The 26,237-nt window shown below is 35.4% G+C and overlaps 1 protein-coding gene across 2 annotated transcripts in view; it reads left to right on the top strand.

The window, feature by feature from the left end:
• The first annotated feature begins 356 nt into the window (after positions 1–356).
• Positions 357–26,237, top strand: part of TCTN3 (tectonic family member 3) — a 28,665-nt gene continuing 2,784 nt past the window's right edge. Inside the window, exons 1-13 of one of the 2 annotated variants that reach the window (XM_079136660.1) lie at positions 357–668; positions 830–953; positions 1,244–1,362; positions 5,027–5,154; positions 5,390–5,498; positions 5,587–5,702; positions 6,092–6,127; positions 6,749–6,829; positions 7,464–7,634; positions 8,685–8,792; positions 9,359–9,453; positions 9,745–9,898; positions 15,017–15,154. In XM_079136660.1, the coding sequence (XP_078992786.1) occupies positions 413–668; positions 830–953; positions 1,244–1,362; positions 5,027–5,154; positions 5,390–5,498; positions 5,587–5,702; positions 6,092–6,127; positions 6,749–6,829; positions 7,464–7,634; positions 8,685–8,792; positions 9,359–9,453; positions 9,745–9,898; positions 15,017–15,154 (1,635 nt within the window). In that variant the 5' untranslated portion in view covers positions 357–412. The remainder of the gene's footprint in view (positions 669–829; positions 954–1,243; positions 1,363–5,026; positions 5,155–5,389; positions 5,499–5,586; positions 5,703–6,091; positions 6,128–6,748; positions 6,830–7,463; positions 7,635–8,684; positions 8,793–9,358; positions 9,454–9,744; positions 9,899–15,016; positions 15,155–26,237) is intronic. The other variant, XM_079136661.1, reaches the window with a different exon arrangement.

Consider the following 26,237-nt stretch of genomic DNA (forward strand, 5'->3'; position numbering starts at 1 on the left):
GGGGTGGAAAAGATATGCAACTCTAGTTCCGCCTTCTGGGCTTTCTCTCTACCCAGGAAGGGCTCACTTCTCCAGGACTGCAAGTCCGCAGGGCACTCGGTTCTGTGGCGGGTCTGCCGAACTTCTGCTGTCATCTAGCGGAGAGAACCTGCAAAGGATTCCTTCGGCCCTGGCGGTTGCCAGGCGACGGAGGCAGCGCCCGGCCGGGCCAAAGGAGGAGGGCGCAGACTGAAGGATGCTGAAAGAGCCGTAACAACCCTGTCTCCTATTGGCTGAAGAACTGCCCTCGGTCGCCGTTAGCCAATGAGCAGGTGCATACGGATTACGTCAGACGCTATGCGACTCCTCCCATTCAGCTGCGCGTCTGGAGACCGTGGAGGCCCGGTGGACTCTTCAGCACCTCGGCTGCCCCATGTGTATCCCGCAGTTCTTGATGCTGCAGGTGTTCGTCCTGATGCTCCCTAAGGGCGCCCGGCCTCAGTCCTCTTTTTTCCCATCGGGGGCGGTGCCCACACCTTCAGTCCTGGGGCCAGTGACGCCCGGGGGGACCCCCCAATCCTCTTCGGTGGAGACTGCTACTCCCCAGGACGTGCCTGGGATCTTTACCGTGGATCCTACTCCCCTGACCCCCTCAACGCCTGGGAATAAGACCACGGACCTCTTCCCAGGTAAGGGGAAGGATTGTGGGGTGGAAACTACTAAAATTCTGTGGACAAAGTTGCCACAAAGCAGAGTGTGCAGTAGGAAGCGGGCGGGGCGGGGATTTAGCACCTGGACGAGTTTGGGCATCCTCTTCCCACTTTCTCTACTTCTTGTTGCACCTTGACAGTCTTACCGATTTGTATCTGTGACTTGACTCCTGGTGCCTGCGATCTAAATTGCTGCTGCGACAGGGACTGCTATCTTCTCCATCCGAGGACCGTTTTCTCCTTCTGCCTTCCCGGCAGCGTAAGGTGAATCCTAGAGGGGATTGAACCCTAAAATGGGTAATATTTGCAAGTGGAAAGAGATTTCGTGCCTCCTGCCCCTACTTTCAGTCCTAGGATGTTACCTTGGTTTTTCCCCGGACCTTCCTTTTCTAACTCTCTAGAACAGAGCTGTCCAGTAAAATAGGACCTTGGTATTGCACTGTGACTGCCCAAGGAGCCACCCTTTGGCATTTGAGATGCCAAAGTATCTTAGGGGCACCCTTCTTTACACCTACCTCTCCCCTCCTAAATATCCTCATCCTCTTACCTCACAGGTCTTCAAGCTGGGTGTGTGTAGATAACTCTCTAATCTTCAGGAGTAATTCCCCATTTCCTTCAAGAGTTTTTACGGATTCAAATGGAATTAGGCAGTTTTGTGTTCTCGTGAACAACTGTGAGTAGAAACACGTTGACTGTTCTTATCACCTAACATTTTTTGAGAAGTGACTTTGGCTTTTCCATTTCTTCTTTAAATTGTTACTTTTATTCTTTGAATCTCTATCACTCTCCCTCTCCCCTCTGCCCATTCCTCTGCCCTCTTTCTTATTAGAGAATATTTTAAACTTCTTAGGCCCTGTTGATTGTGGATTAGATAATGCATATGGAACTTAAATTTCAATTCTTTTAAGACTTGTAGCTCATATAATCACTGATAGACTATATCCCCCTACATGCTCAATCTCCACCAAATCACTCACTGAATTAGCTTCTGAGACATCATAGGCACTGAATAATACTTAAATGAATGTTTTTGGCAAGTCTGTGCCAACCTTGTTTTTATTTAATGAAGCAGCATTAGACTAGAAACTCAGAACTGCCATTTTCCTATCAGTTGCACACCTTGAACAGATCCCTTATTTCTAAGTTTGTTTCTTCAAATATAAGGTGAGAAATTTGTATCACTGTTACTGGGTATGAAAGTATTATATAACTGTAGAGTTCAATAACTGTAGAGTGCAAGTGGTTATTGGGGTTTTTTAATGAACTTAAAAATTTGCTAGTGATGACTTTATCATTTCTAAAGATATGAAGTTACTATCTTTTTTACATTTCTTTAATGTTCCCACACAAAATAGATCTAAATGTCCCTTGAATCTTCAAAGTCAGCTTAGCCTGATTTTATGTGAATTTTAGAAAAGAAAACAACCAGTTTTTGGTTTAAGAGGACCTGAATTTGGAAGCAGTTGTCAAGAGTCCTGTGGCATTTAGATTGTCCTCTCCAAACCTTCTGCTGCCTTCTAAATCCAGATTTATGATCATATGTTAGGACTATTGCCGTTGGATCCAACTGGTGCTCCCTACATTTACTTTCTCCTTCTGTCTCCTATACCATCCTGCATACAGCTTCTGGACCAGAGTTTCTGAACTTTGTTTCCCCAACAATGCCTGATAAATGTGGCTTCTTCGAATAGTAATAGGAGATCATTATATCAATGTACTCTCTCCCTGAATGAGGCTGGGAAATGGATTCATGTTTAGTATGATGAAGGCAAAAGATTTTTCTTGGTCCTCATTATTTGCCTACCTCTTTCACACATATGTACCTAGCAAACCCACACAACCATAGAGAATCACTTCACTAGATTATTTGTTCCGTAACACTACATTATGTTGTTTCCTTATTCAGAAACCTCCAATGACTTTCCATTACCTAGAGAATAATGTCCAGCTTCTTTAGCCTGGCAGTTGAGGTTTTATAATATTTAAACCAACTCTTCTTTCCAGGCCTTTCTCCTTCATTCTCTACTTTGATCCTTTATTTTAGCCAAACTCATCTACTCACTGTCCTCAAGGATATGCCTTACATTCTTCCCAAGTTTGTTTACTTTTCTCCTTGACTCAATTTTCCTCTTTCTCTTTGCATTTTAAAATCCCTACTTCTTACAAGAATCTTCTCTTGCTCACTGCAGTTGGAAATAATCTCATGCTCCAAAGTTCTAAGCACTCATTAAGGTCATTCCCTTGGAACTTAGAGGATTCCTTGTTTGCTATCAATTTATGTGAATATCACATCACCTAGGTAAATTGTCAGAACCTGGAAAGTGTGAACCCCATCTTTATTTGCCTACAGTCTGTATCTCCTGATAATGATCAGTAAATGATGCTCTTGGTCAAAGTCTGCATATCATGACAAAGTGGGAAAAAACTCTGGCCAGGAGTAAGGAGATCCTGTGCTCTACTCCTGGCTCTCCTTGCTGTCTGTGTGACCTTTTACAGCTCATTTTCCTCTGAGGGTCCAAATTTCCTAATGAGATTGGTTCAGATGGTCTATAGGCTTCCTTCCACATCTGAAAGTACCTTAAACTCTCTTATATATGGTGGCAGATATTTTTAGCAAAAACTCTTATGTATTCTCCTTAACCTATATTTTTTGTCTGTATTACCCTTGTTTACCATCACTACTACCAATATCTGTACACTGAAGTGGAAGACAAAATGTTAATTTTTCTCTTACTGATTTAAGCCATGAAAAATTAGCCAGGTGGATATTTACCATCTCAGCCTATCTTCTTTCTTAGTTTTTCTTTTCATTCTAACTTTTATTTACAAGGATAGAAATAACTACATTTTATGTGAGGTAAATATTTCTTTGATGTGGTTTTCAGGGCATGAGTTCTGAAGGAAATGATAAATAGCTTCTGGAATCTTCAGGCCCTAGAAGATTTCTGGTCTGTCAGAGTTGGAAGGTGGTCTGCAGGCCAGCAGAATCTGAGTCTCCTGTTTCAGAACAGGGCTTTTTAAAACTCTAATATGCATGTGCATCACCTGGAGATCTTGTCAACATGCAGATTTTAACTCCATAGGTCTGAATGCCTGAGAGTCTGCATTTCTGACAAGCTCCCAACTGATGTGGGCTAGTAAACCATGCACCTTACTTTGAATAATAAGGATCTAGGAGAGGTATAGATAAATCAGTAGTCCTCAGAATTAAGAGCAACTGAAAATTCAAACAACTGAGATGTGATTATGGAGGATAAAGGTCAAACTTATTTAACATAGAATCCTTATTAGCTTTCAGTGACTCTGTTCTTGTTACCTTTTTGATTCTGTTCAAATGACCATAGTTATATGAAGAATGAAACAAGTTTGAACATGTTTTTGCTATGTTCTTTTTTCAAGCTAATAGATAACTTGGAGCTGGAGATATAGCTCAGTTGGTAGCGTGCTTGCCTCAGGTGTACAAGGCCCTGGGTTCAATCCCTAGCACCACAAAAAATAGATTACTTGGAGTGGAAATCATCTATCATCTGCTGTCCTCTGAACAGGGAACAGCACCAGGACCTTTTCTTATATCTCTGTCCTGGTTCTGAAGTGCTGTAAAGAGATGCCTGCAGGAGCTTGGATAGATTTATACATTGCTGTAATAGAAATTATAGAATTATTATAGAAAATACCTTTTTGGGGTATCCGGAATCTTGAATGTAGGAAATATAAGGTAAAAAATAAAGCCAACAAATCCATACACTTCAGAGTTAGAAACATTTTCATTAGAACTGGTCAATTGAAGTTTAAAGGATTAACAGCAAGAATGGGAAGAAAAGATCAGATATTATCTCTTAAGTTTGCCATGTTCCTATGGAAGCAGTACCACTTTGTTACATTAGATATTCATCTGATACAGACCAAATAAAGATCTTATTGAGTTTCCTTTTTTCATCACAAGTTGCTAATCGTACACATTCTTGGCAAATAGAGACTTGGAATTGACATTTAATGACTGTATTCTTAACTTAAGTCTTAATACTAAAACAATAATCCATTGAGCAGGTTACAAATAAATTAGGAGGTATTAGAAATTTGAATTATTATCTCTGAAGGGGGAGGATTGATTTGGAACCTTCTAGGAAATATTCTATAACTAGATCTGGGTTGTGGTAATACCTGTATATGAATTTATAAAAATTCTTTTGAGTTTATACTTCAGTGCATTTATACACATAACTATGAATATTATGCTTCAGTAAAAATATTTTTAAAAATTAGTTATTTGGCATGCAAGATATTTTAAATGTTTTTCTTTTAACTAAACTTCTTTTCTTTTTTTAAAAACATTATAGCAAAATTAAACTATTTCCAGAAGCTCCAAAAAGTCAACACAACCAACTTCCAGGCCCTGGCTGCAGAGTTTGGAGGCGAATCATTCTCTTCAGCATTGCAAACTCAGTTGCCACCACCTTTTTACAGAGTGAGCCTGGGGATAGGGATGGAATTGTTTAGTCTTTCCTCTCATAGTAGACTATTGGCAGGGTATCTTTGTGATACCTCCCTGCAACAGGAAAACCATTGTCAGCTCTTTTGGAGGACAGTACCAACCATCTAAATATAAACAAGCCACTGAGTTAACCTTTGTTTCTAATTTTTATTTGCTGGAATTCAGTTTAGTTTCACTGTGAAGAAAAGTCTTCTATATTTTTATCCAGGCTGGGGACCCCATTCTGACTTACTTCCCCAAGTGGTCTGTAATAAGTTTGCTGAGGCAGCCTGCAGGAGTGGGAGCTGGGGGACTCTGTGCCAAGAGCAATCCTGCAGGTGAGTCTAGGGCAGAAGTACCAGCCTTATTGCTCAGTTCAAAATAGGCTTTCTCATTTTCTGCTGCCTTATTTCTTTGTGTCCTAAGGTTTCCTAGAGAGTAAAAGTACAACCTGCACTCATTTTTTCAAAAACCTGGCAAGTAGCTGTACCTTAGATCCAGCACTGGATGCTGCCTCTTACTATAACTTCACAGTCCTGAAGGTGGGTCCTTCTCTCCCCACTCTCTCACCATCATCTGAAGAAATTTGAAAGAAAATAGGGATATATACCCATAAGACAACATTATCACCCTCCTGGCTAGTGGAATTTGCTTGGGAGGATAAGAGGAGGTGACATCTTATTATTTCACTAAACCTCTTACTATTCAGTAGAGCTCTGTCAGGGTAGGTAAGTATTATAGTCTATCCTACCTCCCATCTAGCTGTATTCCCTGTTATTTTAGTATAAAGGAGAGTCAAGTGGGAGAGAGTAAGCAAATCATTCTAATATGTTGGTCTTCCCCAACCCCTCAATCAAAGTCTATTGATGATAATATGAAACTACAAGGTCTGTATGTGTACACTTGTGTCTTCATTGTTCACTTTTTCTAGATTCCAAGAGGTATGACTGATCTACAGAATATAAAGGTATGGTGCCATTCAACAGGAAATGTAATGGTGGAAGAAAATGTAACCTTGATGTATCACAATCAAGTTTTTATCTAAAATGGTGCTTTCAAGCAGAGCATGGTGCACAATCCTATAATCCTAGCCACTAGGGAGGCTGAGGCAGGAGAATCACAAGTTCAAGGCCATCAAGGGAAACCATACTACATACAAAAAAGAATTTTAAACAGTGCTTTCCAATGAATGGTCAAAATGGTTAATAGCTTCTTATGAAGTAAAGATTGATGAGGTGTTAAATAAGTCTGGAAAACACTGACTTAAATACTGCATTTGGGGTTGGCATTTTGGGGCCTTTTAATAGGGAAAAGGGCCTCAGTCTCTGGAGGGAGTGTCTGATGGGGTATTCCTAAAACTTGTATCCTTATTTTATATCTCACAAAATTAGTGTTTTGAGAAATGTTTTTTTAAATGTTCTGACTTGGAGTGACTTGAACTTAAGTTATGGGCTGGCAGTGGAAGGAGAGAGAAAAGGGATGCTCAAGGGGAAGGAAAAAAAAAAAATACTCATTTTAGCATGATATGTAGCCAAAAGAAAAAAATGTGTCTTTCAATTTAAGTTGATTTGCTTCTTTCTCTTGCTAGTTCCAGGTTCCTGTAACACTTCTTTCAGAGGCCACTCCTCCCCTGTTGGTTGGAAACACTTGTCAGAATGCTGTTTCCCAGGTATGGATGCTGGACTGATGATGTATGTTGACCAACATTGCCAGAGGTGCCTAATCTTGCATTAATTGCCAGACTGACCCCACCTGAATTTCTGTGCATTACCCAAAATTTAACATGTCAAGAGATGAGCCCAGTTCTTCCCTACCATTATTCAATGATGTTTCTTACCACTATCCTCCAGTATTCCAGGTTCAGGGCCTTGTGCTTGCAAGGCAAACACTCTACCAACTGAGCTATATCCCCAGCCCTGCTGTGATTATAGACATCTGCTGCTGTGCCTGGCTCGCAACTACTGTTCTTATTTATAGTCAGACTTTGTAGGAACCAAGTAACTCAGTTTCTGTTCAGTGCTCACCTCTGCCTCTGCTTCTAGTACTTGGCCAAAATCAAAACTTATTTTTCTTAAACTCTTTCTAAGAATCTTTTAAAAAGTTCTATTCAGTCTCTCTTTGTATGCAAATGTAATTAATATAAAGTTCTCTTATTTTTTCATGGTATTTGTGTTTGGCATGCTTAAGATTACTTTTTCAGTTGCTTATTCAGTTTGAATAAAATAGGTATACATAGAAAATCTTCTGCCCTAAACATAATCAGACCAATAACTATCTTATTAATTGATTCTTTTTCATTCCAGGTCATCTATGATATAGAGACCAATGGGACCTTTGGAATCCAGAAGGTTTCTGTCAGTTTTGGACAAACCAGCCTGACTGTTAAGCCAGATGTTTCCTTACAGCAAGAATTCATCATTCACTTCAGGGTTAGAGCCCTTCTCCATAGGGGACTGTGGGGGAAAAATGGTCAGGTTAGAAATAATCCTCTGCTTCTATAATGTATGTTAAATAGAATAAGAATAGGAAAACCTTGTTCAATCTGTTGATTGAGGCTTTCACATTAAATATTTCTTAATTTAACTAGAAGAGATGGTATTCAACATATTTAACAACATTTTCTCTGATTCTTTGTCTGATGCCCAGCAAAGCAGTACTCAAGTCAGAACTCTTTGTTTTAAATAGTCATTTTGAATCATGAACTCAACATCCTTTTAACAAGCTTTTCTCATATTTCCAAACATTTCATCATTTTATTTCCCACTAAATTTAAGTTTCTAGTCTTGATCACCATCTTTTGGCTTGCTTCACTTCTCTCTTCTCTTTGAATCTGGCAGAGTTCTTTACCCTGTGGTCAACCAAGTCATGTGTTTCTCACAATTCATTCCTGGAACATCTATAGTTCATTGAAATATATTTTAAAATTACATTTAAATTCCTCTGAGTATAGGTAGGATGAATAGATCCCTAAATAATAATGTTGCTGGGTACGATTGTATTCCCAGCAGCTTGGGAAGCTTGTATTCCCAAGCACAATACAAGCACACTTGTATTCCCAGCAGCTTGGGAAGCTGAGGCATGAGGATCACAAGTTCAAAGCTACCCTCAACAACTTAGCAAGGCTCTAAGCAATTCAGTGAGACCCCATCTCAAAAACTAAAAAGGGCTGGGGGTGTTGCTCAGTGGTTAAGCACCCTTGTATTCAATTCCTGATGCCAAAAAATAATAATGGTGAGAGTAATTTTTGAGCAATGGAGTTGAGGAATCCTTGGTAGGTCCTTGTTTGTAATCCTTGGTAAAATTAATTTATAGTGAATTTCAGTACTTGGATCACTCATTTTATTTTAGTGAAAAATAAATAAAGGAGACACTGGACTATAAATTGCAAAATGGTCTGTAGAAGGAAACCAGATTGTTCAGTGCAGCTCATTTATTGCATTGCCTTAAGGAAAGATAGGAAGCTAGGCAGTGGAAAGTGGAAAAGCATACTTTTCACAATAATTGACTTTTCTTTCCTTCTGCAGGCCTCTCAACAGAGCATATCTACTACTCTTACTGGTCCTAGAAGTGGGAATCCAGGCTATATTGTTGGGAAGCCACTCTTGGTTCTAAGTGGTGATACAAGTCACTCAGTATCCTTTTTGGAGCTGGGTGGCCTGTTGCAGCTTAACCGGAAATGCTGCAGTGGCTGATCTTTTGAATTTTCCAATTCTCAAGGTTCCTTCAACTTTAGGTATTCAGTACTTTTTTTACTCAACAATTAATACACTGTGTTCCCAGGGCTGGGGAGATAGCTCAGTTGGTAGAGTGCTTGCCTTGTAAGCACAAGGCCCTGGGTTCTATCCCCAGCACCCAAAAAAAAAAAAAAAAAATACACTGTGTTCCCAATTGCCAACGCTACCAAAGGTTTTAAAACTTCCATTAGATGTCTCATGGTGAGAATTACATTAATTTTTGCTTATTTTGATTAGACACATAAATACCAATAATATGGTTAACTCTTTTTGGAAAAAGAATAATTACGTGTGTTTTTTAATTACTGGAGGAAAAAAGCACAAATTTATAACAAATGATATCCTGATACTAATAAAATTCAAATAGTGTTAAGGGAACAATAGAAGCATACATTTTCCAATCCTGCATATATCAATTCCTATTTTCCATTATGATCTCCTTGACCATCACTTTTCTACCTCAGATGACCCTCTTGCAGAGCCAAGGATATGGAACTTGCTCTGTTAAGAGACATGAAGTACAGTTTGGAGTGAATGCAATATCTGGATGCAAGTTCAGGTAATTCTTTACATCTGTAACATTTCCCACAATTTTGTCTCTGCTTGTAGGGAATATGTTGGTATGGTAACTTATTAATATTTTAAATGACAATTCAGAAAAATACTAGTTAGAAATAGTCTTTAAATCTAAATAATACTATATTGCTAAGACTTTACTGATAATCCTAATGCTTACCAAGTGTTATTTCCTCTAATCTATTTTATAATACTATTTCTAATGTTTGGATTCATATACTAATATGGTTACATGTTAGCATTGAACTCCAGCCTCAATGGTGTTTAATTATAGGCTGATGGAGGCAGACTGCAGCCACTTGCAGCAGGAGATTTATCAGACCCTTCATGGAAAGCCCACACCAGAACATGTTGCCATCTTTGGTAATGCTGACCCAGCCCAGAAAGGAGGGTGGACCAGGATCCTCAACAGTAGTTGCAATGTTTTGGTAAGGAGAGAAATCTGACAGTGACTTGTTTTCCTACTTTGTAAGTTATGGAAAAGTAAGGTTAAAATCAGCCTTGTTTCCATAGATAATGTGTTTGTCACACAGAAAGAGTGTAAGGAAGCATGCTTATTTGAAGTCATTATTTCAGGTTAGTTTACACCTAACTTATTTTCTTTACTTAGAAAAAATTTGAAGGTAGAAAACTAGAGATTTTCTGTGGTTCAAAATTTCCTCTTATATTCTTAAATAGTTGGTTAGTACAACTTCTTTCATGAGGTTGAAATTGAGCTCTTTCTGTTGTGGTTATAAAAATTTAAATTTTGTCCGGTGAGGTGGCACATGCCTGTAATCCCAGTGACTCGGGAAACTGAGGCAGGAGGATTGCGAGTTCAAAGCCAGCCTCAGCAAAAGCGAGGCACAAAGCAACTCAGTGAGACCCTGTCTCTAAATAAAATACAAAATAGGGCTGGGGATGTGGCTCAGTGGTCAGGTGCCCTGAGTTCAGTCCCCAGTACCCGCCCCCTCAAATTTACATTTTTATATTTGCATAAAAATATATTAATATGTTAAAATTGAAACCATATAAAATTATGTTTTTCCTGCGTCTTTCAATGAATTCTCCTAAAGTACTGCCTTAATGTGTGCCATATTTCTACTCTAGAAATTTCATGGTTCTCTGATGCCTTCAAAACAGACTGCTTGAATGAACTTCATGATCTACACCTAATATGTCTTTTTTAAAAAAATATTTTTGTAGTTTTAGATGGACATAATACCTTTATTTCTTTTTTATGTGGTGCTGAGGATTGAACCCTGTGCCCAACACATGTGAGGCAAGCACTGTACTTCTGAGCTACAATCCCAGCCTCTGATGTGTCTTTAATCTTTCACTGCTTCTGTGTTCATATCCTTGACTTCAGCCAAGTGGTCTGAGGCCATTGCCTCACACATGCCTGGCACATAGGAGATACTCAGTAACTATCATTTAAATTAATTACCAACTCTCCCTCTACATGGCATTATGTTTTAGCTGTATGCCTTTTAAAATTTTTTCTTTTTAATAAACATGTAATAATTGTACAGATTTATGGAATATAATGTGATATTTCAATACATGTTATAGTGTGTACTGATCAAATCAGGGTAATCAGCATTTTCACATCCTTATCATTTCTTGATGTTTGAAGCCTTTGAGCTCCTCTTTTCATGTTCCTCATAAATATATAGTAGGTTATTGTAAACTATAGATACCTACCATGCTATAGAATACTAGAAATTATTCCTCCTATTTAACTATTTTGGTATTGGTCTAGCCTTCCTCTCTGCATCCACCCTTTTTAGTCTCTACTAATCACTATTCTGTTCTCTTTTGTTTTAAAATCAACTTTTGTAGCTTCCACACATGAACCAGAATATGTGGTATTTGTCTGGCTTATTTCCCATAACATAATATCCTTTAATTCTTTATTCACCCATCAATGAATACCTCAGTTAATTCCTTATCTTGGCTATTGCAAATAATATTGTAGTAAACATGGGAGTGCAGGATTGTTTGATATGTAGATTTCATTTTCTTTGAATATACCCAGAATTGAGATGTCTAGACCATATACATATCTACTTTTAGTTTTTTGAGGAACCTCCATACTGTACTTCACAATAGTTTTAATAATTCACATTCCCAACAACAGTGTAAAAGAGTTTCCCTTTCCCTACATTTTTGTCAGCATTGTTGTTTTTGTGAGTGTTTTTTTTTTTTTTGGGGGGGTGGGGGGATGTGAGGTCTTTTTTTTAATACTAGCCATTCTAACTGAGATGAGATGGTATCCCATTGTGGTTTTGATTCACATTTCCATGATAGCTAGTGGCATTGAGTATATTTTCATATACTTATTAGCCATTTGTATTTCTTTTGAGAAACTTCTGTTTAGATCTTTTGCCCATTTTTTAATCAGATTATTTATTTTCATGAGTTCCTTATACATTGTTTCTTTGATTATGCAGAAGCTTCTTAGTTTAATATAATCCCATTTGTCTCTTTTTGTTTTTGTTGATTGTGCTCATACCAGTGTCTTGAAGTGTTTCCCATTTGCTTCTAGTAGTTTCATAGTTTCAGGTCTAACATTTAAGTCTGATCCATCTTAAGTTGGCTTTTGTATATGGTGAGAGACATCAAATTTCATTATTCTGCATATGAATATCCAGTGTATGTTCTTGGCACCTTTGTGGAAAATCATTTGCTTGTAGATAGGTGGATTTATTTCCTGACTCTCATTCTGTTCTATTGATCTATGTATCAATTTTTATACCAGTACCACATTGTCTTTCTTACTATAACCCTGTAGTAGTATATCTTGAAATCGGTATAGTGATTCTTCCAGCTTTGTTCTTTTTGTTCAAGTCGCTTTGGCTCTTGAGGTGTTTTCTGCTTATAAAAATTTTAGGAATTTTTGTAAATCTATGAAGAACATCATTGTTTTTATTTTTGTGGGTGTTTTTGTTATTTTTATGTTGTTGTTGTCGATGTTGTTGTTTTGGTTTTTGTCTTTTTTTTTTTTCTTTCTTTCTTTCTTTCTCTTTTTGTTACGAGGGATTGGACACAGAGCCCTTTACCACTGATCTACATCCCCAGCCCATTTTTTATTTTTTATTTTGAGACAGGGTCTTGCTAAGTTGCTCAAGACTTCACTAAGTTGCTGAGGCTAGCCTCGAATTTGCAGTCCTCTTGCCTCAGCTTCCCTAGTTACTGGGATTATAAGCATGTGCTACCAGGTGTAGACCCTTTGGTATTTTGATAGAGATTGCATCAAATCTGTAAATCACTTTCAGCGACATGAACATTTTAACAGCATTGATTTTTCCAATCTATGAATGTGGGAAGGCTTTTCATTTTTTTTTTTTTTTTGGGGGGTGCTGGGGATCGAACACAGCAAGGCAAGCACTCTACCGACTGAGCTATCTCCCCAGCCCCAAGTCTTTTCATTTTTTGAGTCATTTTCAATGTCCTTCATCAATGTTTTATAGTTTTTATTGTATAAGTCATTGCTTCCTTGGTTGAATTTATCCCTAATATTTTAATTTTTTTGTTGATACTATGAATGGGATTTTTTTCTCAACTTTTTCTTAGTAGGTCTGTTATTGGCATATAAATATGCTACTGATTTTGGTATATTAATTTTGTGTGCTGCAACTTTACTGAATTTGTTCACTAATTCTAACAGTCTTTTTATGGAGTCTTTAAATTTTTCTGTTTACAGATTCAAGTGTCTGAAAGCAAGGATAATTTTACTTTCTCTATTCCTATTTGTAGGACTTCTGTATCTTTGTTTCAAATTATTCTGGCTAAGACTTTTGGTATTGTATTGAATAACGATAGTAAAAGTAGACATCCTTGTTTTAATCCAGGTTTAGAAAAAATGTTTTTGACTTTTCCCTGTTCACTGTGATGTTGGCTATGGGTTTTTCATATGTAGCCTTTCTTATACTGAGGTATTTTCCATCAATATCTAATTTGTTGAGCGTTTTTGTCAAAAAGGGGTGTTGAATTTTATCAAATGCTTTTTCTGCATCTATCAAGATGATTGTGTGGGTTTTGTCTTTAATTCCATTGATGTGATATATTCCATTTATTGACTTTCATATGTTGAACCATCCTTGTGTCCATAGGATAAATCCCACTTAATCATGGATATGGTCCTTTTGATTTGCTGTTGGAGTAAATTTACTAATTTTTTTAAATGAGAATTTTTGCATCTATGTTCACCAGGGATATTGGTGTATAATTTTCTTTTTTTATTGTGTTTTTATCTGATTTGGCATCAAGGTAATACTGGGTGAGTATAGAAAGGCTCTCTTCCCTTCAATTTTTTGGAATAAATTAAAAAGAATTGAAGTTAGTACTCTTTTAAAAAGTTGATAGAATTCAGCAGTGAGGTTGTATCTTTGTTACGCGACTTTTTAATTAGAGTCAATCTCTTTATTCATTATTGGACTGTTCATGTTTTCATTATCTTCATGGTTCAATTTTGATTGTTTATATGTGTCCAAAAGAATATCATTTCTTTAGGCTTTACAATTTGTTGGTGTATAGTTAAATGTCTTTTGTATGTCTGTGTATCAGTTGTAATTTTTGTCTCCTTTTTTGTCTCTGTTTCTATTTATCTAGATTCTCTCTCTCTCTGTTAGCCTAGTGAAAGGCTTGCCAATTTTTTTAATCTTTTAAAAAAAATCAACTTTTCATTTTGTTGATCTTTCATATTGTTTTTTGGTCTATCTTTCATTTCTGTATCTGTTCTAATCTTTGTTTTATCTTTCCTTTTAGTACTTTGGGGTTTGGTTTGTTATATTTTAGTTCCTTGAGTCGTATCATGAGGTCGTTTTTTGAAATCTTTCTGCTTTTTTTTTATTTTGACACTTATTGCTATAAATTTTCCTCTTCATACTGCTTTTACTCTATCCCATAAATTTTGGTACATGTATTTCCATCTTAATTTGCTTCAGTAAATTTTTTAATTCCCTCTTAATTTCTTCAGTGGACCCATTTTTATTCAATAGCATATTGATACATGTATCTTCTAGTAAGACAGTTTCTAAAGTTCCTCTTGTTGAGTTCTAGGTTTATTCCATTGGAGTCAGAGACAATATATAATATGATTTTAGTATTTTTTTAATTCATAGAGATTTATTTTGTGTCCTAACACATAGTCTGTGCTGAAGACTGTTCTATGTAGTTGAATACCTTTTTATATGCCCTCTTTCTACCCAAATTGGTCTATTCCTCCTGGTTGCATGTTATTCATCTTGCTTCCACAAAGCCATTCCCAGCCAGAAATGGCTTTCTTCTAACATTTCACAACACTGACTAGGCATCACTCACTGAGCATTTCTTATATCCATTGCATAATTTATTAATTTATTAGTTATTTCCATTTTCAAAGATAATTTTTAAGATTAAGAACAATATTATTGTCTATTGTGAACTTTTTTGTGGTTACTCTAAGCCATACTGTTTTCTGTATTATTTTATAATGCTTAAGAAACAGTGGCTACTTAATGAATGTTGACTGACTATAGATAGGCATCAGGTCATTCAGGCATTTGCTTTTTTACCTTCTACAGACTATGAACTGTACTTCCTGCTGTTTCATACCTGTTTCCTTGGAGATCCAGGTGTTGTGGGCATATGTAGGCCTTCAGTCCAATCCACAAGCTCAAGTGTCAGGAACCAGATTCCTATACCAATGCAAAACCATACCGGTAAGTCATGACTCATAAGAGGGACCACATACCTTGTAAAGTATAGATTGACTTAGTAAGCCATTTGATGAGGTCGTCTTTTTTTTTTTTTTTTTTTTAACCTCTGAGAATCAATCTATGTTACCAATGTTTGTTTAGAATGAACTGACAACAATTAATTTTCAGATCTATCCTCCCTATCTGGTTATTAAAATTAACATTTTGTCAGGGTGAATGCAACTTACATCCATTTTTCCACGATTTTTTTTTTAAATTCTGGTCCCCAGATTACAGCCACTTTTTTATCTAGATATTTTAACTAGGATATTTTTCAAGTAGTTAACAGATGTTAACAAGTTAGTTTCTCTCTTGACAAAACCACACTTTACAGTTATTCAATATGCCTGACCTAAGTGGGTAACTGTTGAAAGTTTCAACTGTGCTTCAGTCATGCATAACTGAGGAAACATTACCTATTCCCATGATGAAGTAAGTTGTCACAATTTATTAAGAGGTGGTATGGTATATACTAAAGAAATGTAAAGGTGACTTAAGGAATTTGCAAAAGTAATTTTGACTACATAAAAATTTTAACTTTATAGACTAAAATAAGAAGCTTATTTCCATGAAAGATGCAGTGCCCCTCTAAAAGTATAAGGAGTTATGAAGCAATAGTGTTATATCAAAAAAGTTAATTACATGCAAGCATTTCCTTCTGTAGTAAAGGTAACTTTATCATCTATATAGAATGATTTTATTTTTCCTCTTCAATCTTCAAAGGAAAGTTTCTCCTGAAATCTCATAAACATACTTACTTTTTCCTTATGTATTTAGGATTATTTGTTCTTCACTTTAAATTATTTCTCTATCCATACAGACTTGTCTCTCAGAACTTCCTGTGGAATTTTTTCTCAGAATAGTGATAGCTTATTCAAAGAAAGCTGGCATACATATTTCAAAGCTTCGAAGAAAAAAGAGTTATACTTGCAGAGTATATATATTCTGAGATTCTTCTCCCTACCCCACTGACCACCCTTTGAAAGCTCGTAGTTGATAATGGTCTCACATAGACTGTCAGTCAGCTTATGTACCTGAAGTGATGGCCTAAAAGTAAACCAGAGTTAGGAACTGGCAGCCTAAGGCTATAGTTACCTGGTAGACTTGTTTTGTTTGGCTCACAAAGTGGTTTTTGTTGTTGTTATTTTAATTTGTACCAACATGTAAAAATCAGGAGACATCCAGATTTCTGACTTTCCTTGAAAATCTGACAATAGACCCTAATATATTCCCACATGGCATAAAATCTTCTCTCTGAATCATAATGTCTAATTTCTTTTAAATAGTGTATCCCACTGTCTTCATGCACACATTTCACATGCCTACTCTTGCCCTTCCACCTCCCATTCAGGTTATCTACTTGGGCTGCTAAGCATTGGGCTTTATGAACCTTGAAATCAAGCTGCGAGATAAATCATTTGTAAATGATTTTTCATCATATAGTTGTGGCTTTAGAAACACTTTAAATTCCTTTTACTATAAAATATGAACTAGCAAATTTGGGAAGAATTCCTAAGGGTAAACTGTAAAGTAGGGGAAAATTTAAGCAAAAAACTGTAGGTTTCCCTGTCTTCTTATATGATAAAATAAAAGCTAGATATTTATTGGACACTGAGAGGTTCTGGTAGTAACTTTATGTTTCTTATAAGGTTCAAATTCTCACAAATACAAATTAAATAGCTTTACTTATTTGGTACTCTACTGCTTATAATTTTATATAAAGTAGGTCTTTAAAGAGATCTTTAAGCTTGGGGATTGATAAAATACTTCAGTCACATGTCTGCATATAAACTTTTTTTAATTTAAAAAATAACTGGTTTTATAAAATATTCCATAGCAATTTGAATTTAAACAAGTGAGTATAAAGAATAGTATAGCATCACAGAACAAAGGCTCCAAACCTATCTAAAATTTTAATATTCAATTCATGTTTATCAAGCGAATCATCTGCTTTTTAGATTTTCTAGGAGACCTATTGCCTGAGGTTGATGTGGTAAGCATGGGCTTTGAGTCAGAACTAGGTCTAAATCAAGGTATATTACTTCTTTAAATTTGTACTCTTTTTTAAAAAATAGAGGAAAATTAATGATATTCATTTGGTTTCTTATAAAACATTTTGCATAGTTCCTGACACATAGTGAATACTCGTATATATTGATCATCATATAATCATTATTATTTTTATCATTATAACCTTTTTTGTTCCAAGCTTCCATAGAAATGTCATGTAAAGGAGGTTTGAGACAAAACAGAAAAAAGCAGGTATTAGAGCAGCAGTTTTCAGTTTTGTTGGCTGTCACCCATAGTAAGAAATGTGTTTTACATCATGACCCAGATTATAGTATACATAAATATAAAACTGAAGTAGCATTTTATAAAACAATACCTTTATTGTATACAGTGCACTCTGTGATATTTTCTATTCTATATTAATTTATTGCATTGTTTTTGTTTTTGTTTTCCCAAATACAATTTGCAATTTGAAAAACACTTTCAGAAAATTCATTGCTGACCAGATTGCGAAGATAAAATAAGTGTCTTTTATTCATCATAATTGAAAGTTGGCTGTGTTTTATACTTCAGTCAAATATCAAATGCTAGAGAAACTGCTGACCTAGCTACCTGTCAGATTTAGTGGTTTTTAATTTTATGGAACCCATTGAGAAGCAATTGATAGTTACTGACTTACTAGAAAAATACATACACAACACTCCCTTCAAGGAATTTATCTATGTCCTGAAGCCAATATAAGAACCTCTAACACAATCACATAATTAAACAGGCGGTATACTAAGGAAAGATTAGGAACACAAATCAAAATGCTTGGGCTCTGGGGATATAGCTCAGTTGGTAGAATGCTTGTTTTGCATGTACAAAGCCCTGGGTTCAATTCCTGGTGCTACCAAAAAAATAAAATAAAATAAAAAATAAATAAAAATAATTTAAGAATATTTCCACATCAGATATTAGAAATAATTGCTACAGGAGAAAGAATTAAGAAGTGGCTGGCTTGGTAAGAAGGCATTCTGTTTCTCCTTTCTGGAGACTTCATCACCATGACTGTCAGTAAAGTTTCTGTCTCTAACGTCTTTCCTTTTCAGCATCAATCAGTCACTATTTACCATTATCTCATTTCATGAGTCATTAGATCATAAAAGTACTTTGCCCCCTTCAATAATTCTTTTTTTTAATAAGCTGTAGAGAAGAAACTCACCCAGATTATGGAGTCGTTTTTAAAGAACTTTTTAAAGTTTGCTCAGTGTTCCATATGTTAAATATATAACCACTTGAAATCTTTTCCTGATACATGATCATTCATTCTTTAACTTGTTCTCTATGACTCATTTGAAAATCTTGATAACTTCATTGACACTCACTTTAAAATAAGTAAGGAAATTTAAAATTTTTATTGACTTCTCTCTCAAACATGTTTGTTCCTAAGGAAAAAAATGGAGAAGTAATATGTACCTTCCCTGGAAAATATTATATATAAATAATTTATTAATTATTTTCCAAGGATGATTATTCTCCTTAATTTAACTTTCTTTAAATCAATAGTTCTCCTCAAATCATAGTGTTAATACCAGAAGTCAGGTGACTTCTTAAAAATAATGTGCTCATTTGAAGAAAAATTTTCTTTACATGGGCCTTTACAAAATTATTAATATTTAAATAAATTCTAATGAGTCTAATAAAAATCACCATATCTGATTGTAAAAGAGACTTGTAGAGATAACATATGTTTCAAGTTTCCAGGTGGAGTCTGATTGGACAATTTAAAGCACATTTTGGGATACTTGGGGAAACCTGGATGTGGATTATATTTTAGAGAGATTAAAAGATGTTATTAACATGAAAAGGTAGAGGTTACTTTTCTCTAGAGGAAGATTACAGAATATCCTGTATGGTATAATCTCATATGGCTAAAATGTAAATGTAGGTAATTATATATATAGATACAGATATTAATAATGGTATAAATGATAGAAATAAAATATTTGTATGTCTTATTTTTACTTATCTGTATTCTTTAACTCTACAATTTAGTTTGCACTTAAAATTACACTGTCTTAAAGTTATAAGGAAACAGCTAAAAATAACTAGATGTTATTCTAAAAATGAATCTATTCAGATTTATTTGCAATAGCATGACAAAACAAACTAGGAACATTTAAGCAAAAACGAATGCAAGACGTCTTTGCTATAAAACATTAGTGAGAGAAATTAAAGGGATCTAAATAAATGTTTAGTGAGAAGACTCAACGTAAGATGTCTGTCCTCAGATGAGTGTACAGATGAGATGAAAACCCAATAAAATCCCAGCAGGCTTTTTGTAGAATTTCACAATCTGATTCCAAAATTTGCATGGAAATTCAAGACTTACTCAAGACTTTAAAACTTACCCTGATTCTCAGACGATGTGGTATTCTAGTTTAACAGTAGACAAATAGATTAATAGGACAGACTGAGGAACCCAAAATTAGATCCACAAATCAACCCAGTGTGAAAAGGAAAAGAAGTTTAACAGTCAGTGCTCGAATAACTGGATAAAACTGGAATTACTGGGTGGACTTATGGGGGAAGAAACAAACTCCAATTCCTATCTCACTCCATATGCAAAAAGAACTTAACGCCGGAATCATAGATCAACACATAAAATACGAAGTCATAAAACTTAAAAAAAATAGGAGACTTTGTAAATTGAAAGTAAGCAAATATTTCATAGACAAGTAACAAAAATTATTAATTATAAAGTATAAAAATATATATACTCAACAACAGTAATCATTATGAAAGTGAAAAGTCACGCTAATTTGGGAGAAAATATTTCTTAAAATATTATCTGACAAGACTCATATCTAGATTGTAAAAAGAACTACAAGTAAATAATGTAAGAACCAAAAAAACTAATGATGGGCAAAAAATGTGAAAAGATACTTCACAGGAAAAGATAAACCAACATCTAATAAATAAGGTAATCAATATCATTAGTCATTAGATGATGAATACTACTTCATATTCACTAGAATGTTTAATAGTGAACATATTCCAAGAATGTAGACCAATTGGAATCCTTATACATCGCTATTAGAAATGAAAAATGGTACAACTGTTCGATCTTGTCTATGATTTGAAAATTTTAGGTTTTTATCCAATTGAAATTAAAACGTACGTCCCCCGAAAATACTTGCACAAGAAAGTTCATGGCAGCATTATTCATACTAGCACAAAAATGGAAACAACCAAGATATCCATCTTGAGGACAATGGGCAAATTATGGTACATTAACACAAATGAATGTTCCTCAGCCAGCAATAATACATAATGAATAACTGGTACACAAAACAACATGGGGGGGCATCCCAGAAATACTCTGAGTGAAATGAGCCCCCTACACACAAATATATTGTGAGATTCCATGTATGTGAAGTATAAGAAAAAACAAAAATAATTTTTAATGATAAAAATTAGAAAATAGTTGCTTCTGGAAGAGGGATAGGAAGTGGACTGGAAGAAGGCACCAAGGAATTCTGAGATGATGGACATATTCCAGATTTTGTTTCGGTGTTAATAGGTAACATAGAATTATCAGATCTCACTGAACTTTTAAACACTTAAGGTATGTTTTTTATTGTTTATAAATTATACCTCAATAAAAATATTAAAAATGAACAAAAATGTTAAGAAAAATAAAGAGGAAAGCCAGACAGTGACTAATGGAAAATATTTGTAATACACATACATGGCATTATTGTTCTTTTACATAGAATAAAGAACTAACTCTTATAGCATAATAATAAGTTGCACACTCGAACCAAAGATATATTTATTCTAGTTCATAATCTCAATGTAGTTATTTGAAAACCTAAATCTAAGAGAGTACCTGTGGCTTTTTCTTTAATAATAATAGTTTTCATTTGTAATGATTTGTTGTAGAGGAAATGTTGTGTAATTGTTTAAGAAGTTGTGGTTTCAAAGGTGTAATATAGTATGTGGGGTGTACTTCTTTTAAGTCAAACAAAACCAAATCCAAGTTCTTTATGTTGTTACAAAGTAAATCTTATTGGGGACAAAGGATTTTGCTGCATTGTAAATTGAATTGTAGCAAATAAATCTCTCAAACATCACAAAGAATTAAAACAATGGTTGGTAGTAATTTCTGAAATAAACATCATAAAATGGTATCGCTTAAAATATAAATAAATTAAGTCAACCATATGTAACAGAACTGGATCCATAGTAAAAGAAATGTGCTGACTTGCCTGTGGGTCTTTTGTCTGTCTGATAAAAGGAATGAGGCAACCAGACCTTGAGAGAGTTGTTTTTGCAGTGCTCACACACAATTTCTTTAATTTTGTCTGTACGTAAGTTTAAAAATACAAATGGAAAAACTTTTTAGACTTCAGAACTCAACTGAACATAACTCAAAACCTTGTATTACATGTAGTATTAAAACTCAAATTCTAAAATGGTTCGACAACAGTATTATCCAGTGACCCAGTAAGTGTAATTCAGTTCCCTTTAATTGGACCATCTACTCAGCTGCATTTGTTCTATACCTCCACACAATTATAGAGGCAATTTATTTTTATTTTTAATTGATACGTAGTAATTGCACATATTTATGGGGTTCAGAATATTTCAGTACATGTGTACAGTGTGTCATGATCAAATCAAAGTAATTAGTATTTCTGTCACTTCAAGCATTTATCATTTCTTTATTTTTTATTGTAAACATTCAAAACCTCTCTTCTGGCTATTTTGAATATACAGTAAATTGTTAACTATCGTCACCCTCCTGTGCTGTACAGCACCAGAACTTGTTCCTCCTATCAGTTGCATTTTGGTTCCCATTACCCATTCTCTCTCTAACCCCCTTTCCCTATTCTTCCCAGCCAACACATTTTTCTTAAATGAAAGGTAAACATTTCATTTTGAATACTTGTTAATAATAAGTGTTAGCCCACAAAGACCCGGCAGGACGAAAACTCAAGAATCATTTCAGCTGTATATTCGGGAACAAAGTTCCACACAGGAACAGGGGATTCAAGGATGAAATGGCATCAGTGGACCCACCTTCCTGGTGGAAAATGAGCCACTGAACAAAAAAAGGGCCTGGGTTTTTATAGCATATCATTTTGGGTATGCAGGAAACACGTTTGTGAGAATTTGAAAATTGTTTTTACTGGGTAATATCTTTACTTGGAGAAGAATGGAGGATCTGGGGTCAGCGTTCAGTGTTTATCTCTTTCCCTTCAGGGTCCCGTTGTACTGTCACTGGGAAAGGTTTTATTTGGGGAAGGATCAATGCTTTGGTTCCTTTCTGGGGATTGTTCTGTCATTGGAATGCACTGAGAAAGCTATCAGTGGATGGCTTTCTTTTTCACTCCCTTTTCTCAGGCCTCACTGTGTTGGGGTTTTTTCATTTTCCATATCTAATAGTAAGTATATGAGTTAATTAATTAGGCACAACCCTTGGGGATTCTAATTATAGTGTGGCAGGAAGGGTTTAGGGGTCAAATAGTTCTGTGACTGCCAACTATTTTTTTTTTTTTTTTTTGATGCCAAAAAATGGTGGGCTGGGGAGATCGCCTTGCAAGCACAAGGCCCTGGGTTCGATCCCCAGCACCGCAAAAAAAAAAAAAAAATAGTGTCATATCACCCCTCACCATCCTTCTCTTCAGAATTTACTGTACCCATTTAACTCTTTTAGCTGTTTATTCTTATATTTACTTTACTTTCTAAGCAATATATGTACTTAGTTAACCCATGAAGCATCTGTTACTTTCCTCCAACCCCTACCACATTCTCCCAATGTAGTTATATTAAATAGTCTATTAAACCAATATTCAGTGTTTCATTATTATGATTATGTAAATGTTCGTGCTAAGCCAAATAATTCAATTTTTGTGAAACCTTGTATTTTTCTTGATATTATACTTAGCTCATATTTTATTCTTAGTTTTGAGTTAATAACTAAGACTTCTCATACTCTCCAACAGCTCTGTAAATTTCTCTCAATGCAGTTTTCAAAACAGGTGAACTTGCTGTATAATCTATCAGTTCCACTTTTTCCCACATATTCCCTTCATAGCCTGACGTAATGTGGACTAGTTGCTGCCCAACAAATGTCATGGGACTTTATTTCTCACTTAAGTTAATAGATTCACTTTTTCGTGGGTGCTACTTTTTTCCCCCCTCTCTTTTTAACTTACTGTCTTATTTTGGTAGAGTTCAAATTCTAAAAGCCTCTTTGAACAAAGATTCATGTAAAGTACATTTTTTCATTAGTTCACATGTCTGACAATATTTTTATTCAACCCTTATCATGATGTTTAACTGATCGTTGGGCTAGATACAAAATTCTAGATTGAAAATTATTTTTACTTGGGATTTTGAAGACATTCTTCCACTATCTTTCAGTTCTAATGCTATACAAAACAGTTTAGAAGCCATTTTACGATTTTTTTTATTCTTAGTAGTCTGAAATTTCTACAGTATTAGCCTGGGGTAGGGCTTTTCTTCATTCAATACATTGAATAATTTGTGGGGTTTTTATTCTGGGAACTCAGCTGTAAGATATCAGTTATTAAATGTTTAATAATTTCTTCCTTACTACTTTCTCTGTTCTTTTTGGATCTCTTACCAATCTTATAGGAATACTAGATTGATTCTGCAATTAGTTTTCCTTGTTTCTTATCTTTTTGCTCTTCCTAGAAAGTTCTTTGACTTTCTGTTAACATTTTCATTAGCTTTTTTCTTTTTGGTGCAGGGATGGACCCCAGGCTTCAAGCATGTTAGGCACGCACTCTCTCACTGAGCTGTCTGTCCATTCAGAACTCTTTTCTTTCTGTTACTTTTTAAGAAAAAAATATTTTTAGTTGTAGATGGACACAAAACCTTTATTTTTATTTATTTTGATGTGGTTCTGAGGATGGAACCCAGTGCCTCATGCATGCTAGGTAAGGGCTCTACCACTGAGCCACAATTGCAGTCCCTCTGTTACTTTTTATTATATTTTTTTCTTACATGTCTTTGACAGTACAATTTTACATCTTCATCTTTCATTGTCTCTGTTTCCTTTGTTTATTCTGTTCATTTTATATTTTTTAAGTGAGAAGCTTTCCCCATGTTTGTCAACTCTAGCTGTTTATCCAAAGTAAGTGTAAGCTGTTGAGCTGTTTGAAAGCTTAGTAGTAATCATGGATGAGACTTACTAACTGTCCTTCACTGTAGACAGTTAGGTGGGTACAATTGCTTTTGGGGTTATGGAACTACTAAATGTTAGTATCTTTTGTATCTTCACTGTGACTATTAGTGTTTTTCCAAAGAAGTCTCTTCAATCTAAGACAATCTCAATATTTTGGAGCTAGATAAGAAAAGAAGTTTTGTGATTCAGGGTAATTCCCCTATTTTTAGTTCCATACCTCATTCTGTCCTCTATGCCTAGTATCTCTAAGACCAGAATTTCTCTGGCTTAAACTGTCCAGTCTCTTGTTGAGATGGGTGAGGGATAGTTTGCCTGACTGCATGGAGGGGATATCATTCAGTAACCACTTTCTCTCCCTAGCTCATCCCTGCTTCCTTCTTATCTATTATTGAGTTTTTTTGTTTGTTCATTTGTTTGTTTTTGTTTGTTTTTTCCAGTGCTGGGGATTGAACCCAGGGCCTTGTAAGGCAAACACTGTACCAACTGAGCTATCTCCCTAGCCTTCTTATTGAGTCTTTAAGGGTTGTAAGAGCCACTTGCATCTGGTCTCTGAGGGCTTTGGGTGGCCTTCATTCCCCCTGTGAAACCTTGCCTCCATCTTGTTTCTGTTTTCATATGTTGTCATGGCTCCTCATTTTAGAGAAGATGGAATTTTTATATCCGCTCCTCATTGTATTAAAGTGGTTTTGACATATGGAGGGAGAAGACATGGTTTTACACTGCTGCCTTAAAATCAATTCTAGTAGTAGCTTTAGATGAGCATATATTCTGGGTAAGTCTGAAAGAACACTCTGAACAATTTTTGTTACATGAAGTTTCTAGCCATCGAAACACCACTGTGGATTTAAAACTATGTATTTGAGTGGACCTGGGCCTAAGGGTATCTTCTTGGGCTTGTAGTTATCTTAGAGTCAGTGCTGAGTATAAGTTCGCCTCAAGTTTTCAGAAATTTCCTGTGTTTGGAGATTGAGGAGGGTAATGACATTGTTTTCCCCACCTCATTCTGAAACCAATTAAAAGGAGTCAGACACAACAATTATTGTATATTTTAAAACAGAGAAGATTTTGAACATTCCTAAAATAAATTCTAAACGTTTGAGATGGTAGATATGCCAGTTACTCTGATGTGATCATTATGCATTGTATATATGCACAGAAACATCACACTGTACCCTATAAAAAGGTACAATTATTATGAGTCAACTAAATTTTTAAATAATTTTTAAAGGAGTCAGGCCATTAGAGATTAACATACCAGTTTTGTTACTGATAAATACTAGGTACATGGATATGTTTTGGGTATTTAGCAGTGGGTTTCCTAATGCAATACTTCACTCTTCCATCGTGAGGCCTCTATCCCAATTCCAACCACAGCTCTTCAGAATATCCTTCTGGAACTGTTAGTGACCAATTAAAAATCCACCCTCCCCCTGAAGGTTCTGAAATGAGTTTGAATAGCACATTGAGTCAGTCAAATCTAGGCAACACTGAACTCAAAACTGTACTCAAAGTATTTCTAACCACTGTGGTTCATCAAGTATTCTACAGTGAGATAAAATAACACTCTAATCATGCTTCAATAATGTCACATTTGCTCCAAAATTTCCATATATACCCTCTTCTCATTATAAAGTTCCTGAGGAAATATTAAAAGTCCTAACCCTAGATCCTTTTGCAAGTTAAAATCCAAAGGTTTATTACTTATTCTTTACTACTTAAAACTTCTAATTTTCTTTAGTTGATCTCAGCCAATTTTTAATGCTTGGTTATTATCAGAAGTCCCTCAGCACCTTCCTCCCAAGCTGGTTGTCCTTGAAACATGTGTGGTTCAGCATC

The sequence above is a fragment of the Sciurus vulgaris genome, assembly GCF_902686455.1.
Source record: "Sciurus vulgaris genome assembly, chromosome: 4".
In the NCBI taxonomy this organism is placed as follows: Eukaryota; Metazoa; Chordata; class Mammalia; order Rodentia; family Sciuridae; genus Sciurus; species Sciurus vulgaris.